General features: G+C 39.2%; 1 protein-coding gene across 1 annotated transcript in view; it reads right to left on the minus strand.

The window, feature by feature from the left end:
- The window catches only part of LOC136866773 (apoptotic protease-activating factor 1), a 279902-nt gene that overhangs the window by 28610 nt on the left and 236859 nt on the right, over positions 1 to 14433 (minus strand). Inside the window, exon 19 of the mRNA XM_067143881.2 lies at positions 4303 to 4425. Coding sequence (XP_066999982.2) covers positions 4303 to 4425 — 123 coding nt within the window. The remainder of the gene's footprint in view (positions 1 to 4302; positions 4426 to 14433) is intronic.

Consider the following 14433-nt stretch of genomic DNA (forward strand, 5'->3'; position numbering starts at 1 on the left):
GTACAGTGCACTGATCGACCCTTGGGAAGCTAAGGGGGTGAAAACGGGGATGAATTTAAAAAAAGAGTGTATCTATATCTTGAAAGTGAACAGTTTAAAGACATGAACATTGGTATTTAAAATCTCCTTTAAAAACAAACGCGTATTTCTTGTTTTCATAAAATCCCTTTAAGAAAAGGTAAAAAAAGGGTTGAATGCCTTTTATGACGATACTTGTATTTCAAAAACTGAAGATGTTACAGATGTGAAAAGTGGTATTTGGAGTCTCATTCAAAATAAAGGAAATGGTTTTTTGTTTTGTTTTAGGAAAATCCACTTAAGGGGGTGAAAAGAATTCAAAAAATGAGTACCGGTATATGCACAGTATATGTCAAAAACTTAACAAGTTACAGACGTGCAACTTGGTATTTAGAAAGTCCTTTAAAAATACATGAACATGTTTTATTTTTGTTTTTCGGAAAGGGCACTTAACGAGAGTGAAAAGTTAAAAAAGAGTTGAATTTTTTGTGAGGGTACTTATATCTCAAAAACTGAAGATGTTACAGACGTGAAAATTGGTATTTTGAATCTCCTTTAAAAATAAACATGTATTTTTTTATTTCCAGAAAAATCCAAAAGATTCTGTTTTGACTGCACTGGATGTGCAAAAGACACATAAACTTCTAGATCAGGGCCTCTCAAACGCCCAAAATCTCACGTGTGCAAACAGTGGCACACAGTTGCTGTGCACAGTGCATCGGTCCCGCTCGGCTCGGACCAACGTTTCGTCTCTGGGCTGCTCGGCTAAGCTTGGCTCAACTCAGTTCGGATTTGGAGTGCTACGGAGCAGGTGAGGAAGAGGGAGACAGGGGGAGCGAGCGAGACAGGCGTGGGGAAAGATAGAGACAGCGCTATTGCTCCAAATCGAGGAGTGGGGGCCTGCACTCTGGTCAACCAAGCGAAGTCGTCTTTTTCACCCTGCACAGTGCATGCACCAGAGGCCCTGTTCTAGATGATAAATTTCAGGGTTAATAATTAAGCATTGTATCTCCTAACATGTCTCCTTTCTTATTAAGATCTCCAAAGTTAAGCAACATTGGGCGTGGTCAAGATTTGGATGGGTTGCCACGCGCTGTTGGTGAGGGTAAGGGAATGGAGGAGCGGAAAGGAACTGGCCACCCTACTGTATGTAAACTCCGGCTCAGGCACACCTCTGCGGAAGTTTGGACCTGCCTTCGGACAGAATACACCCTTACCTTACCTTAACTGATTAAATACTTACTGTTCACATTAGAGATTATTTACATTATGAAGATACCTGTTTTGGGGATCTTGCATATTTGTTTGAGTGTGATTATTCATCATTTTCAAATTTAATGTTAATTTAAATTATATATTTCACTTCAATTTTAATGTAGTTTTCATTTGGTAGTTAGTTGCTTTGACCTGGCAACACCTCAAATATTAATTTTAAGATCCTGTCCTCTTTATTCCTTTATTGTTTGGGCCCTCCATATCTTATATTTGGTGTACTGCCCTCAAGGTGAATTTTGTGATTTATGTTAATTTTGCCATTTCATGTGTGTTCATTGTTGTCTGAATACCTTGGGCATTGCATTTGGAATCTTCTTTAAAAATAAAGAAACAAAGATTTTCTGGGGTAAATGAAACTCAATTTTTTGGTGAGTTTTTATACTTTAGGCATTTTCAGATAATGTCTTAGTACAGTACCGAGGAACGATTATTTTTATCAAATTACGAAATCCATGCGAGCAAAGCCGCGGGTAACTGCTAGTATATACATGTATATGCTCTTCCAATGTGCATGAACCATTGATGAAAAATGCATTCTTGACATTTGTGTTGTTTTGTTGGGGCACATCTTTTATTTTTTCCTTTTTTTTTTTTTTTTTGTAGAATTTGCTTTACGTTGCACAGACACAGATAGATCTTAAAGCGACAATGGAATAGAAAAGGGTTAGGAGTGGGAAGGAAGCAAGTGTGGACTTAATTAAGGTACAGCCCCAGCATTTGTCTGGTGTGAAAATGGGAAAGCATGGAAAACCATCTTCAGGGCTGCTGATAGTGGAATTCGAACCCACTATCTCCCGGATGCAAGCTCATAGCTGCACGCCCCTAAATGCATGACCAAATTGCCCGGTTTGGGGCACATCAAGGATTTCATTAAAATAATTGAAAGTTGCTCCTGGTCTGCTATGAGCACAATGTCAGCCAAATCAGAATTGAAAATTGGCACATTAGCAGTTTGCTCGTAGTAAAGGTACAATCGTTTGGGTTTCCATAACAGGATCGACTAACTTTTCCAACTACCAGAATGGAAGAAGTTCACAACCTTAGCATTAAAATTACAACATGGGGAAAAGAACTTTTACATTTCTCCGACATCACTTCAAGCTAGCAAATATAGGGAGAGATACAAAGAGACAGTAACATTGCATTGAATAGCTTCTTGTCTAAGCGACACTCTGTAACACAACACAGACTGGAACAACTGACCAGGAAGATGTCCGACTGCGCATGCATACTTGCCCCCTTCCACCTACCCTCTCGTATCGTATGCCTCAGCGCTCCCAAAGTCCAGGTGGCCTTGAAGTACTGGCGAGTGCTTCAGCCAATCAGAATGCTACATTTTTCATTAATAATTTAAAAATATAATGTCAAGAAATGTTTATGCTTTTACAGACACTTTGCAAATTTACAGGCTATGAGCTTTTGTCAGAATGCTTTATGATGACAATCAGTTCAGCAGTTCTCTCAAACTCGCAGTAACAAAAATCAGGCTAGTATTTTAAATATATGGATTAATAATGAGAAAGAAGTAGATGTAAACTGTCTGTTAGATACCAATCTGGCATTTAGCCAGAGTTGAAGTGAAGAAATTACTTATAAGATGGCTGAAATAGGAGTTACTTATTGTTTACTTTCTCACATGAGGGAGTGCACTCCATTTCCAGCATTTATACAGTAAAACTTGCTCAAAGCGGAATCGCATGGGACAAAAAAAAAAAAAAAAAAAAAAAAAAAAAAAAAAAAAAAAAAAAAAAAATCAGAATTAGACAAGCTTCCGCTTTACACGAAACACTGGTTTTTTTTGCGTTAAAACACCAATCACCACCACCATTACACAAAACACGATACAGTATATAATATTGTAAAATATTATTTAGAGCTTACGCATGACGCTCGGCTATCCAGATTGATGTTCGTAGTACTGTAGTGCATTGATTTGTTCATAATAATTATTATTATTACTCCACTTTATCATCACATATACGGTGTATAATTTTGGCACTATCACAACCCTGTACTACACAACTTCAGAATACTGGATCTACGCTCCTTAATTAAATTTATTTCCAACATAAAACACTACACTTAATACAGTACTTCACAACACTAAGCTTTCTTCCACAGATGATGAAAGTTGTTTCCTTTTTTTTTTTTCTGAATGCAGTACTGAGCTGAGTACATTAGTTCAAGAAGAGTGAAAAAGTTAGATGTAATGCAGATTGCTTTACATCACAAAATTACTGTGGGCCTGTTCGTGGGTTCGAATCTTGTTTTGATCTTCATCTTCTTGCCCATCTCCTCTTCTTTCTCGGCTTTTCTCACTGCTAGAAGGGCTGTAGCTGATTCGAATATATGTTGTGTCATAAGTTGTTCATTACATCGAATTAAGTTGTCTGCCTCACAGGGAATGTTTCTTGCTTGACACAAGTTGGATATTACTGACGCATTTTTCAAGCACTTCATTCGTACCACCATCCATATTATCACTTTCCAAACACGTGACAATGATCACATCAGCACCGAAAATGCTCTAATATTGTACGTAGGACTACATCAGTTCATAATATTTTCCGCATTATACAAGTAGATTTTAAAGAATTACTTCATTGTTCGTTTCCGTTTCCACGTTTAGGAGATTCCGCATTATACAATAGTAAGAACATTATAACGCCGTAAGCTTCACCGGGACCAAGAAAATATTCCGTAATGGACAAGTTTCCGCTTTATTCAAGTTCCGCTTTGAGCACATTTTACTGTACTAGGATCTAAATCATCCCAAGCACAGGCAGAAATCAAATCCAGACAAATCAAGTTAGAACCAACTATGCTAGTGCCTAAAGTAAGGCAGCAGCCTGAACAATTAGTATTCTGTAAATTAAGGGATCGGAGACTCAAGAAGTGAATTATTCAATAACCGGATTATTTACAATTTTCAAGTATTCATACATTTCAATTGCCTTAAACAATTTCCAATTTTTTTCTGTATGAACTAGGTATAGAAAGTTAGCTTACCTTAACACTTGCATCCATAGAGCAGGAAAGTAACTTGTTATCTAATGGCAGCAGGAAGCTTCGTACAACACAACAAGTTTGACCACCACATACAAGCACTTGCTGGCCATTCTCTCTCCACAGCTGAACACCAAAACAATGGTAATTAAAATTTCATAATAGCTGAAAACTAAAAGGTATAATTATAATTGTATTTTAGAAGAAAGACACCAAAACTAATTTTCTGACTTCCAAACATTCCCTGTTCACATACTGATGCAGGTTTTACAGTCAGCTATGTAATTTATAAAGCAAATTTTCAGGTTGTTGGGCTATGTCAAACTTTCAGTCAAACATGTCGCCAGTAGTGTGGCTGGATCTTCAGAGCGAGTTATTCTTACTGAACGAACGACGGGTTCAAATATTTCAGGAGAAAATTCTAAATGAAGTGGGAAGAGTGATACTGCCTGGAATGTTCTAGACTGCAGTCTCACCTAGGCCTGACCTGGAAACTTTTCAGGCTTGGGGTTCCGGATAAGTTTGTGTTGGCTGCAGAGTGGTATTTAAGTACAGTAATCTCCCAATCTGATCCACTACATTTTAAATGTACAGTATAAAGGTCTTATTATCTGTGTATTTCTGGGGAACTATGGGAACACAAGGGACCTACTCTCAACAACTGGCATATACAAAATTCTGTATCTGTGCAGCCAAGTTTCCATAGAGACTACAACATACAGCACAGAAACAGTAATAGAACACAAAATATGTACGAGTAAAATAAAGAGTGTATGGTCGTGGAAGAAGATCAGTTGTTCTATCAACGGTGAGGCAATATTTTGTAAATTTAAATTTGAACAAGTTGCCATGTTCTAATAAAAGGGTGAACTTTATATGTAGAGCTTAAATCTACTGCACTATTCTGCCATATTAGAAGTTAGTTAATATAGGTTATTCAGAGTAAGTGTGTTCAGCTGGAGGATAGGATTGATATCATTCTAGTGAGCTTACCATGTTTATAGGGAATAGGACAGTTCAGTTTGAAATCATTCTTCCTCAGATACTGAAAGTGAGGAAAATAATTCCAATAAAGGAGAATGTAGACCTGAAGCTTGAAACTAAATTTCAAGAGGTGTAACTATCTGGGTAATCAGAATATCGTCGTGGCATACCGGCCAATCCTAAAAAGTGTTGAGGGAAGAACGTTAAATTTATACCTACAAATATAGTTGTAAATTGGACTTTAAGTAATTTAGAGTTGAATGTTAAACCAGTAAACAAAGGGTATCACTGGATAAATCTGGTAAAAAAAACTAGAATAGGAAAAACTCAGCCACAGTTGACTATAACAAAGAATACAAACCACAAAGACAGGGAAATAATGGCAAGAACATCTAAGAAAACAGTCATATTCATCGGTAATGACCAACTGTTATTAGGAAATTTAAACAATATCCACCAGTCAATACATTCACTCAATCTTCTCTCCATGGCTGCAATGTCTTTGAGGGGAAGAGTGGCTGGGGGGCAAGGAAGAAGATCGAGAGAGAGATCATCGTCGTCATTGGTTTGCCCTTCCAGCGAGCCAGGTAGGATGTTTGAAAACAAGTCTTCCAAAGTTGCCTATTCAAAAAGATTTTGTTGTCCATGACAGATTCACAATTCCATCCTCTTCTCTCCACGTCTTCTCTCAGTTGGTCCATCCATCTTCTTCTTGGTCTTCCAGCTGGCCTTCTACCTGTTACTCTCTTTTACAAATAAGCATATGGTAACCTTGTGCTATTCATTCGTTTAACATGCCCAAACCATTTAAGTCTAGATGACCTAAGTCTTTCCTCCATTGATTTATTTAGACCTAGGTTAGATCAGATATCATTTTTCACGAGATCAAGTCGTGTCTTTTGGAGGGCAGTTCTAAGAAATTTCATTTCACAGGTTTGAATCCTACAACAACCTTTTGATGTTAGTGTGGAGGTTTCCAGAGAATTTGTAAGGATGGGAATGAAATATGACTAATACAGGATCATTTTTGTTCTTTGTGGGACCTTCTCATTCCACAGTAGGTATCTAAACGACACTGTAAAAGTTAGGACCTTTGGTTACTCTGTTTGTTATTTCTATCTCAGCTCTTTTATTACTAGCCATTATGCTTCCTAAATATCTGAATTGGTGTACTATTTCAACTTGGTGGTCCTGTATTTTTTATGTTGCATTCTGTATTATTATGTCTGCTGACTTTCAATGCTACTGTTTTTTGATGGGTTCAATTTTATTCCATAATCATCAAACTTTTTACACCATGCATTCAGATAATTTTGCTCTCCCTTCTCTGTTTCATCCCATATTGCCACAACGTCTGCAAACACCAGAGCCTGAAGATCTTTATTACCTTTTCCTTTTAGTTCCTTTAAAATGGTATCCATAACTGCTATGAATAGAAGAGGTGATAAGGCACTTCCCTGTTGTACTATTTTGGTTGTATTGAACCATTAGAGTGACCATCTCCAATATTGACACAGCTTTTGCAATTAGTATATAGCATTTGGATCTTCCTAATAAGCTACTCCAGTTCACCAAGTTTTCTAAGACTTTAACAAATAATTGATCTAGGAACATTATCATACATCTTTTCAAGGTCCATAAACACCATAATTAGGTCTTTTCCTCTTTCCCAGTGTTTCTCCGCCAACATTCTCAAAGCAAATATCAGATCTATTGCGCTTCTTCCAGCCCTAAAGCCATGTTGTTCCTTTTCTAAGACAGGCTCCAGTATATCACTTACTTTGGCTTCAATGATCTTCTCCATAATTTTAAGGCCATGTGATAGGAGGGTAATGCCTCTGTAGTTTTCACTTTTCCGTCTACTCCCTTAAAAGATAGGAATTATCATCCCTTTTGTCCAATCTTCAGGTATTTTGTTATCCTTCCATACTGTTATGAGAACTCCATACAGCCACTGTATTCCTGGTGGACCAGCAGCTTTAATCATGTCACCTGTAACTTCATCAGCTCCTGCTGGCTTACCACTTCTCAACATATGGAGAGCTTGCTCTACTTCTGTCCATGTAATTGGGATATCTCCCTCTATTGTTTTCTGTCTTACATCCTCAACAGAGATCTCATAGGGCCATTTACGAGCTTGTCAAAATACTGTTCCATTGTATCCCCCCCGCCCCCTTTTTTTTTTCTTACAACTTACTCTACAGGATGACATGTATATCCCACTCAGAGCTGAAAAGACTAACTCAGGACAAACATCTATGGCTTCAGTGACAACGCTTGGCCTTTAGAATTTGATGATGGCAGTGATGAGTTAATACTTTGTAATTTTATATCAATTAATTACATAACATACACATGTATTGCAAAAATGTTTGTTTAGTATTACATTCATTTCAAATATAACAAATGGTATTTAAGTAATTTACAGCCAATCTTATATATGTAAAATCTCTATTTCATCTGTCTTTTACAGTGATATTTAGAAAATGAGAACGTTTCAACAGCTGAAATTCATACCAGATACTGAGCATCTCCCATTCACATGAAAAGTACAATGGACCTCTCATGACCTTGACTTATGTTTCTTTCAGCAAAGTGATTGTATCATATTTGTCATGTTGATGCTCACAGCTTTATCGGCACGAGTATGTCAGTCAGTTCTGTCGCCTTCTACAGCAATACTGAGAAAATGTTTGGAAGGCTGAAATTGGAACCAGATATAGGTTACAAGAACAATGGAATGATGACATTCATATTTGAACTGTTTAATGTAAAATACCTCAAGTGAATAAATCATCTTCACCATTCTGGTGAATACATCATTATCTCCATCTGTAATTACGGAACAGAACTCCTACCGAGGAGAGACGTCTAACAAATTTTGATCACCGATGCTTTGTATAACGAGTATGTCATCTATGGAGGAATACTAACCATTAGTACATGCATAGGAATATGGAATTATGAAGTCATCAGATAATGAACTAGTCACGCGATGCAATATTTGAGGCAACTCTTCTATATTTTATTTCAGGAATTAGATGATTCCACATTGAATTTATTATGACTAGAAACAGGGATGATAATCATCAAAATTAGATGATGATATGATGGATAATTATAGGATATCCTGATAACCCATTGCCTGCTTCAGGTAATTTGACTACGGATAATGTGTGTTTCTTTTCTTCCAGGTGGACATGTATATTTGTTTGTTATGATTTGTTATTTATTGCATCTTTGATCTGAGTGTCATCTGACTGATTTCTAGCAGGATGAAGCCAACATCAGTTGATATTTATTAAGTTGCCCATCTTTGTTTTTATGGTTTACAGGGTTATGAAATATCTATCTATATATACAAAAAAACAAAAACACGCCACTTAACGCCCTCGGCTGCCCAGCCCGAAGGCCTGCAGATTACGAGGGGTCGTGTGGTCAGCACGATGCATCCTCTCGGCCGTTATTCTGGGCTTTCGAGACTGGAGCTGCCACCTCACCGTCAGTTAACTCCTCAATTCTAATCACGTAGGCTAAGTGAACCTCGAACCAGCCCTCTGGTCGAGAGAAAAACCCCTGACCTGGCCGGGAACCGAACCCAGGGCCTCCGGGCGAGAGGCAGGCACGCTACCCCTACACCGCGGGGCCGACTATATATACAGGGTGTTTAAATAAAGGAGTCTGATAGTGCAACAGGGGTTGGGATGGGTCAAAACGAGAATAAATACCTCTTGAGATATGCACCACTGTATCCGCGTGGAGGAGTGATGTGTTCGGTGGTGCAGGCGTCTTCCTATTGAAGGTCTTCGCACGTGTTGGATATTCAGACATTGTATGCCGTTGTGCTGGCAGTGCGTCTTTCCACTGAAGGTCTTTGCAAGAGTCTGATGTTCCGTCATAGTACACGGTTTTGCTGCCAGTGTAGTGCTGTACCCAAACCAGACTAGTGGTCCCGTGCTGTGTGGACGACGTAAACAGTGCGATGGGGTATTCCTCGAGGGAAATGACAGTCATGGTTTTTTGCTATTGCTATGGATTAACCAAAGGTAGTGGATGGGCCCGTATCATATACGCTCAATGACATCCGCATGAGGAGTTAACTGACGGTGAGGTGGCAGCCCCAGTCTCAAGCCCAGAATAACGGCCGAGAGGATGCGTCGTGCTGACCACACGACCCCTCGTAATCTGCAGGCCTTCGGGCTGGGCAGCCGAGGGCGTTAAGTGGCGTGTTTTTTTTATTTTTTATAAACAACACCACAACATTCCATCGTAAAAGATTTTCGCTCGGATATTCCAGCAACTTGCAGAAACGGGTTATTAATTTGCTGCCAGGACAACGGATCGTGGTAGACCACATACCGTTTGCACGCTAGAAATGAAGGAACGGGTGTTGCAACACGTGGAGTGTGATCCTCAAACAAGTGTACGAAGAATTGCTGCTGCTGAAGGTATCAACCATGCTCTTGCGTGGTTTGTTCTACATGAGCAGTTACTGTATCTGTATCATGTCCAATGTGTGCAAGCTCTTTGGCCTCCTGACCACCCTGCCAGAGCACAATTCTGTCACTGGCTTCTACGCCAGAAGGCGGAAGATCCACAATTTACAGCCTGCATTTTATTTATGGACGAGCCAGGACTTGCCAGAAGTAGCATCTTAAATTATCACAACATGCACGTGTGAGTGAATGCAAATCCTTGAGCTGTCAGGGAGTCAAGGCATCAGGATCGTTTTAGTCTCAATGCGTGGGCAAGAATTGTGGGTGACAAACTAATAGGGCCATGCCTTTTACTGAAAATAACACGATGAACTACCTGGACTGTTGGAGGACGCTGGGCTTCTATAATGCCAACGTGTGCGGTTTATGCATGACAGGGCAAGACTTCATTTTCTACGCATGTTCTGCGACAATACCTAAACCAATCATTTCCTGGACGATGGATTGGTCGAAGAGGTCTAGCAGCATGGCCTCCCTGTTCGCCGGACCTCAATCCATTGGATTTCTGGCTATGGAGACATTTAAAGACACTGGTGTATGCCACACCCACCAACAACGTTCAGATGTTACAGGAGCATGTGACCAATGTGTGTGCCTACATCCACGAGCAGCCAGGCATGATTGGATGCGTTTGGGATTCCTTGCGAAGAAGAGCCGAAGCATGTGTACAAATGTGTGGTAACCATGTGGAGCATCTCCTGTGACATGCAGATGGTATCCACGGATAGACCGGCTGACATCATCACAGCTCCTGGTTGATGGATGTATGACCGATTGCACAACGCATGTTCTGTACAATGTGTGTGACAGTCGTGTTCATTAGAAGTAGATGGTAGGATGAGGTCCATTGTGTGACAGTCATGAGTTCATTAGAAGTAGCTGGCAGGACGACATCCATTGTCTGAAGTGTAAATGTGCAATACAAATAAAATGGGTCGTCTTTTGTTCTAATTAGTGTACTTTCTGAGAATTCTAGTTGCCCCAGTGACTTTACTCACAAGTTACCAAGGGATTTTCCAGCATATCTTGCATCATTCTAATCGTAACTCAAATCGTCGCCGGTAAGGTTGCCAGGTAGTCGAGTTAAACGTGACAAGGAAGAGACTTTCGTGTGCAGACTGTCGCAGAAATACCATAGCATTTCAATCGCCCAGTAAACACGAGTAGGAGGGGTAAGTGTGTTTAGATCTCGAGACAAGAAAAATGTAGTGCAAAAGGACTTTCAGTGAGAAAAGCTCCCTGAAAAATTAAACTGAGGGAAAAGGCAATTGTGAAGAATAAAAAAGATATTTTAAGTGAGTGGGAGGAAAATAGGAATTGAAGAATGAAAAGAAAGTGGGAGTCAGCTTTCGCAGAAGTGAACATTGTGGTGTATGAGTGGCTTAATGTGTTTGAGTAAAGACACTGAATGAGTGGCCCAACGATACAATAAAAAGCACAAGAAATCGCAAATAACCTGAAAGGTGACGTTAACTGAATAAAGAATTTGTGTGTCACGCTGGGTCATTACTACCTTTTTCAGAATATTGCAGTAAAGAAAATTGCGCTAAATTTGTACACCCAGCTGAATGATTACTTCCTGAAGCTGTAATGAATATTGAACCATACTGTTCGTGACTAGATATGTGATATTTAGCGCAATTGTAATATTGCGCAATAGGACGCCGAATAGAATGTAGAAGCTTGGGCACAGTCGTGTGTGTATGAGACAGAAGATCTGTAAGAAGCAGGACAGAGATATGTGAAATTTATTAGGGGGAGTACTCTGCCACCTTAACAGCATTTAACGGGGAAAGAGACAGGTTTGCCATGTCATGGGAATCGAGGGATATCTCGTCTCCCTGAGGGTTTTTCGGAGAGATAAAAGGACGAATATAATCCCCAGAATTTTGTGAACATTATGGTATGTCTAACGCCATTAATATGTGACAATTCGATAAATCTACATTAAAACGGCCATCATGGGAAGCAGTCCAGAATCAAGTGTGTATCGATGTAGATCCCCGGCTTGGCTTCGGTTTCTGCACCCTGTAAGAACTGGGAGATTTCAAGGGAAGCATCTCAACGGCAAGATCGCTGCCAGTGTGTGTCGCGTGTATCTTTGTATGTCTTGATTATCACGCATAAACTTTTGTTTGAGCAAAGACTGTGATTACGTTTAGCTAACTTTATTCAGAGAAGAAGTGATTTGAATAATGGTTTTATTGTGAGGTTAGATTTGGATTTTATCACAGTGCGGGCATGAATCCATAACAGTTCGACCAAAAACTTTGCCATCTGTATAGACTTCTTCACAGAAGCATCACGGGTAGGCTTACAGTAAGATGCTGATCAGTAATAGGAGTTGAACAACGAACTGAAATTATCCAGGTTGTTTTGGACTGACGCACGTGTGGTTGAGTTAAAATAACAATTTAGCATGACAAATAAGGCTACAAACTCACATTCAGTAAAGTAGGCCTGCACATTACTGTGCGTGGTTTCACAGTAATAGAAACTATGACTTTAACTTCACCAAGCTTTAACCTATCTGTTACGCCCAAGAAATGGTGTAGGAGTGACGATTGTGTTGTGCAGTTAAATAACTGAGTATTTCATCCCAATAATTCCTGCAACAACTTTCAAGACCGTGTGTACGCGAACTTCAAGCCGAGCATCAAGAAGATGCCTATGATGGACCTACCTGCGGACATTAGTATGAGAGGATCAACCATGGGCAACATCTTCGTCATATCTGGCTAAATGGTATAGCCGCAACTCGATGGAGAGAGCAGAGGGTCGCCTAAAATGAGCTAAGTAAACCAAAGTTGTTAGCATGTGGTAGGATTAGTGACAGTTACGCAGAGAGTTCGTGATTAATTATGTAAATATGAGTTAGTTAGTTAGTAGGGTAATATAACTGAGATGCTACTGGCACCCTTCAGGCAATTGTATAAGATTAAGATCATGTTGTATGAGTCCGTCAGGCAATTTAATAAGATAATTTTAAAGTTATTAAAGCCCTTAAGGCATATAGTTACTCATCTTGGGACTTGTACAGTTTGTTATAGTATTTTACGGGTGATAAGCGAGTTAGGAGTAACTTAGGATTGTTTCTTTTTAGTGTTATGTCAGAATATTCCTTATGCGCGGTAACATAATTAAGCTGTAAATAAGAATCATGAAAAAAAAAGCTTGTCATTCTCAGACATCGGGAAGGATAGAAAGGTTAAATTAGGGTAGAATGTGCACGATGCACGCACATGATTTATTTGCATGTTTTCCCTATGATTTGGGGTCTGTTGAGGAGGCTGATACCACGTTGTAAGTAATGTTATCAAAATTTCTGACCAAGTTTCACACTACCAAACACTAGACCCGAAACTGGGTCTTGAGAGCATGATGTTGCGCCATATGTGAGTAGCGCTCGGTTTCTGTGAGTAAATAGTACATGATAGTACTTTGATTAAGTGAATTAGACCCAAGAAGTGGTCCGATAATTGAGCCTGATATTTAGAAAGAGAACTGATTCCTTGCTTGTTGCAAGAAGGTGTGTAGGAGCACAAATGTTTGTCGTGGTAAGATGGAAGAGAAAACCCTTGTCTGGTATCAAGGGTAGAAGGTGGTGGAGACTAGGTCAAGACAGGAGTTTGTTTACAATTTTTTTTTGCTCGTCTGGGAGCTCTCCTCCTACTACTTGGTAGGTCGTTGACACAGCTAGTTCACCCCAAGGGGGAGGGGGGGGGGTGACCGACCATCTTTAAAGTTGCATGCAGTATTTTGTTCTTTTCCTTTCTAGCTGAATTATTTATTTTTGTGACAGAGGTTTTCTCCATCTGTCAATATCTGGTGTACATAATGGGTGATATTCTTGTGTATTATTTGATTTTATGTTTGATCGTTAGATTGTCTGGTAACCGTGAAGATTACCCAGGGGTCGTGAGTTTAACACTCATCCATCTTAGTGGACCGCATCCACAAGTAAATTCTGTGCCCTTTTGGTTGGGTTTTAACTTTGTTTTATTTTCATGTTGTGTTGTAAATATGTTTTAGGTCCAATGGTGTTGTACACTGAGGACCGGTTCGCTTAGCTCACATCCGTAGAAACATATGGACATCGTCACTCAAATTTATAATGTAAGCCATTCTTGGCATTTTCTGACCATGAGTGCATCAGGCTGTAAATAATGTTATCATTGATTTTGATTAAATAATTAACTGTGCTTTCATCAATTAAATGGTTTGAAATTTAAGTGGTTCCTCATTTATGCTAATAATACAGTAGTATACCTGTCCTCTCAACATTCTTGTCGCAAGGACCAGACACATGCTCTATTCGACTGCTAGTTTGGTGCATTTTTTTGGACAGGTAATCAGGTAAGTTATCAAGCCCACCATTTTTTCTGTAATTTATCCATTTACTTAAGCCCTGAAGAGTATAATTTAAAGGCTGTAAAATCACTTGTAGCATTTCCCAGGCAAATATTTAGTTGGAACTTATTTTAACAATCAGAATAAAGATGTATGCTTATATTTAAGGTGGATGTTCATTACCATTAAAATATTCGATTATTTTTTACAACCTTGTTTTAGCAGACAACTTTCTTAACGGACATTTTTCCACGGAACTTATGGTGTCCGCAGAAGAGAGATTTGACTGTAATTTATCTCATTC

This window comes from Anabrus simplex, chromosome 3, assembly GCF_040414725.1.
Source record: "Anabrus simplex isolate iqAnaSimp1 chromosome 3, ASM4041472v1, whole genome shotgun sequence".
Lineage (NCBI taxonomy): Eukaryota > Metazoa > Arthropoda > Insecta > Orthoptera > Tettigoniidae > Anabrus > Anabrus simplex.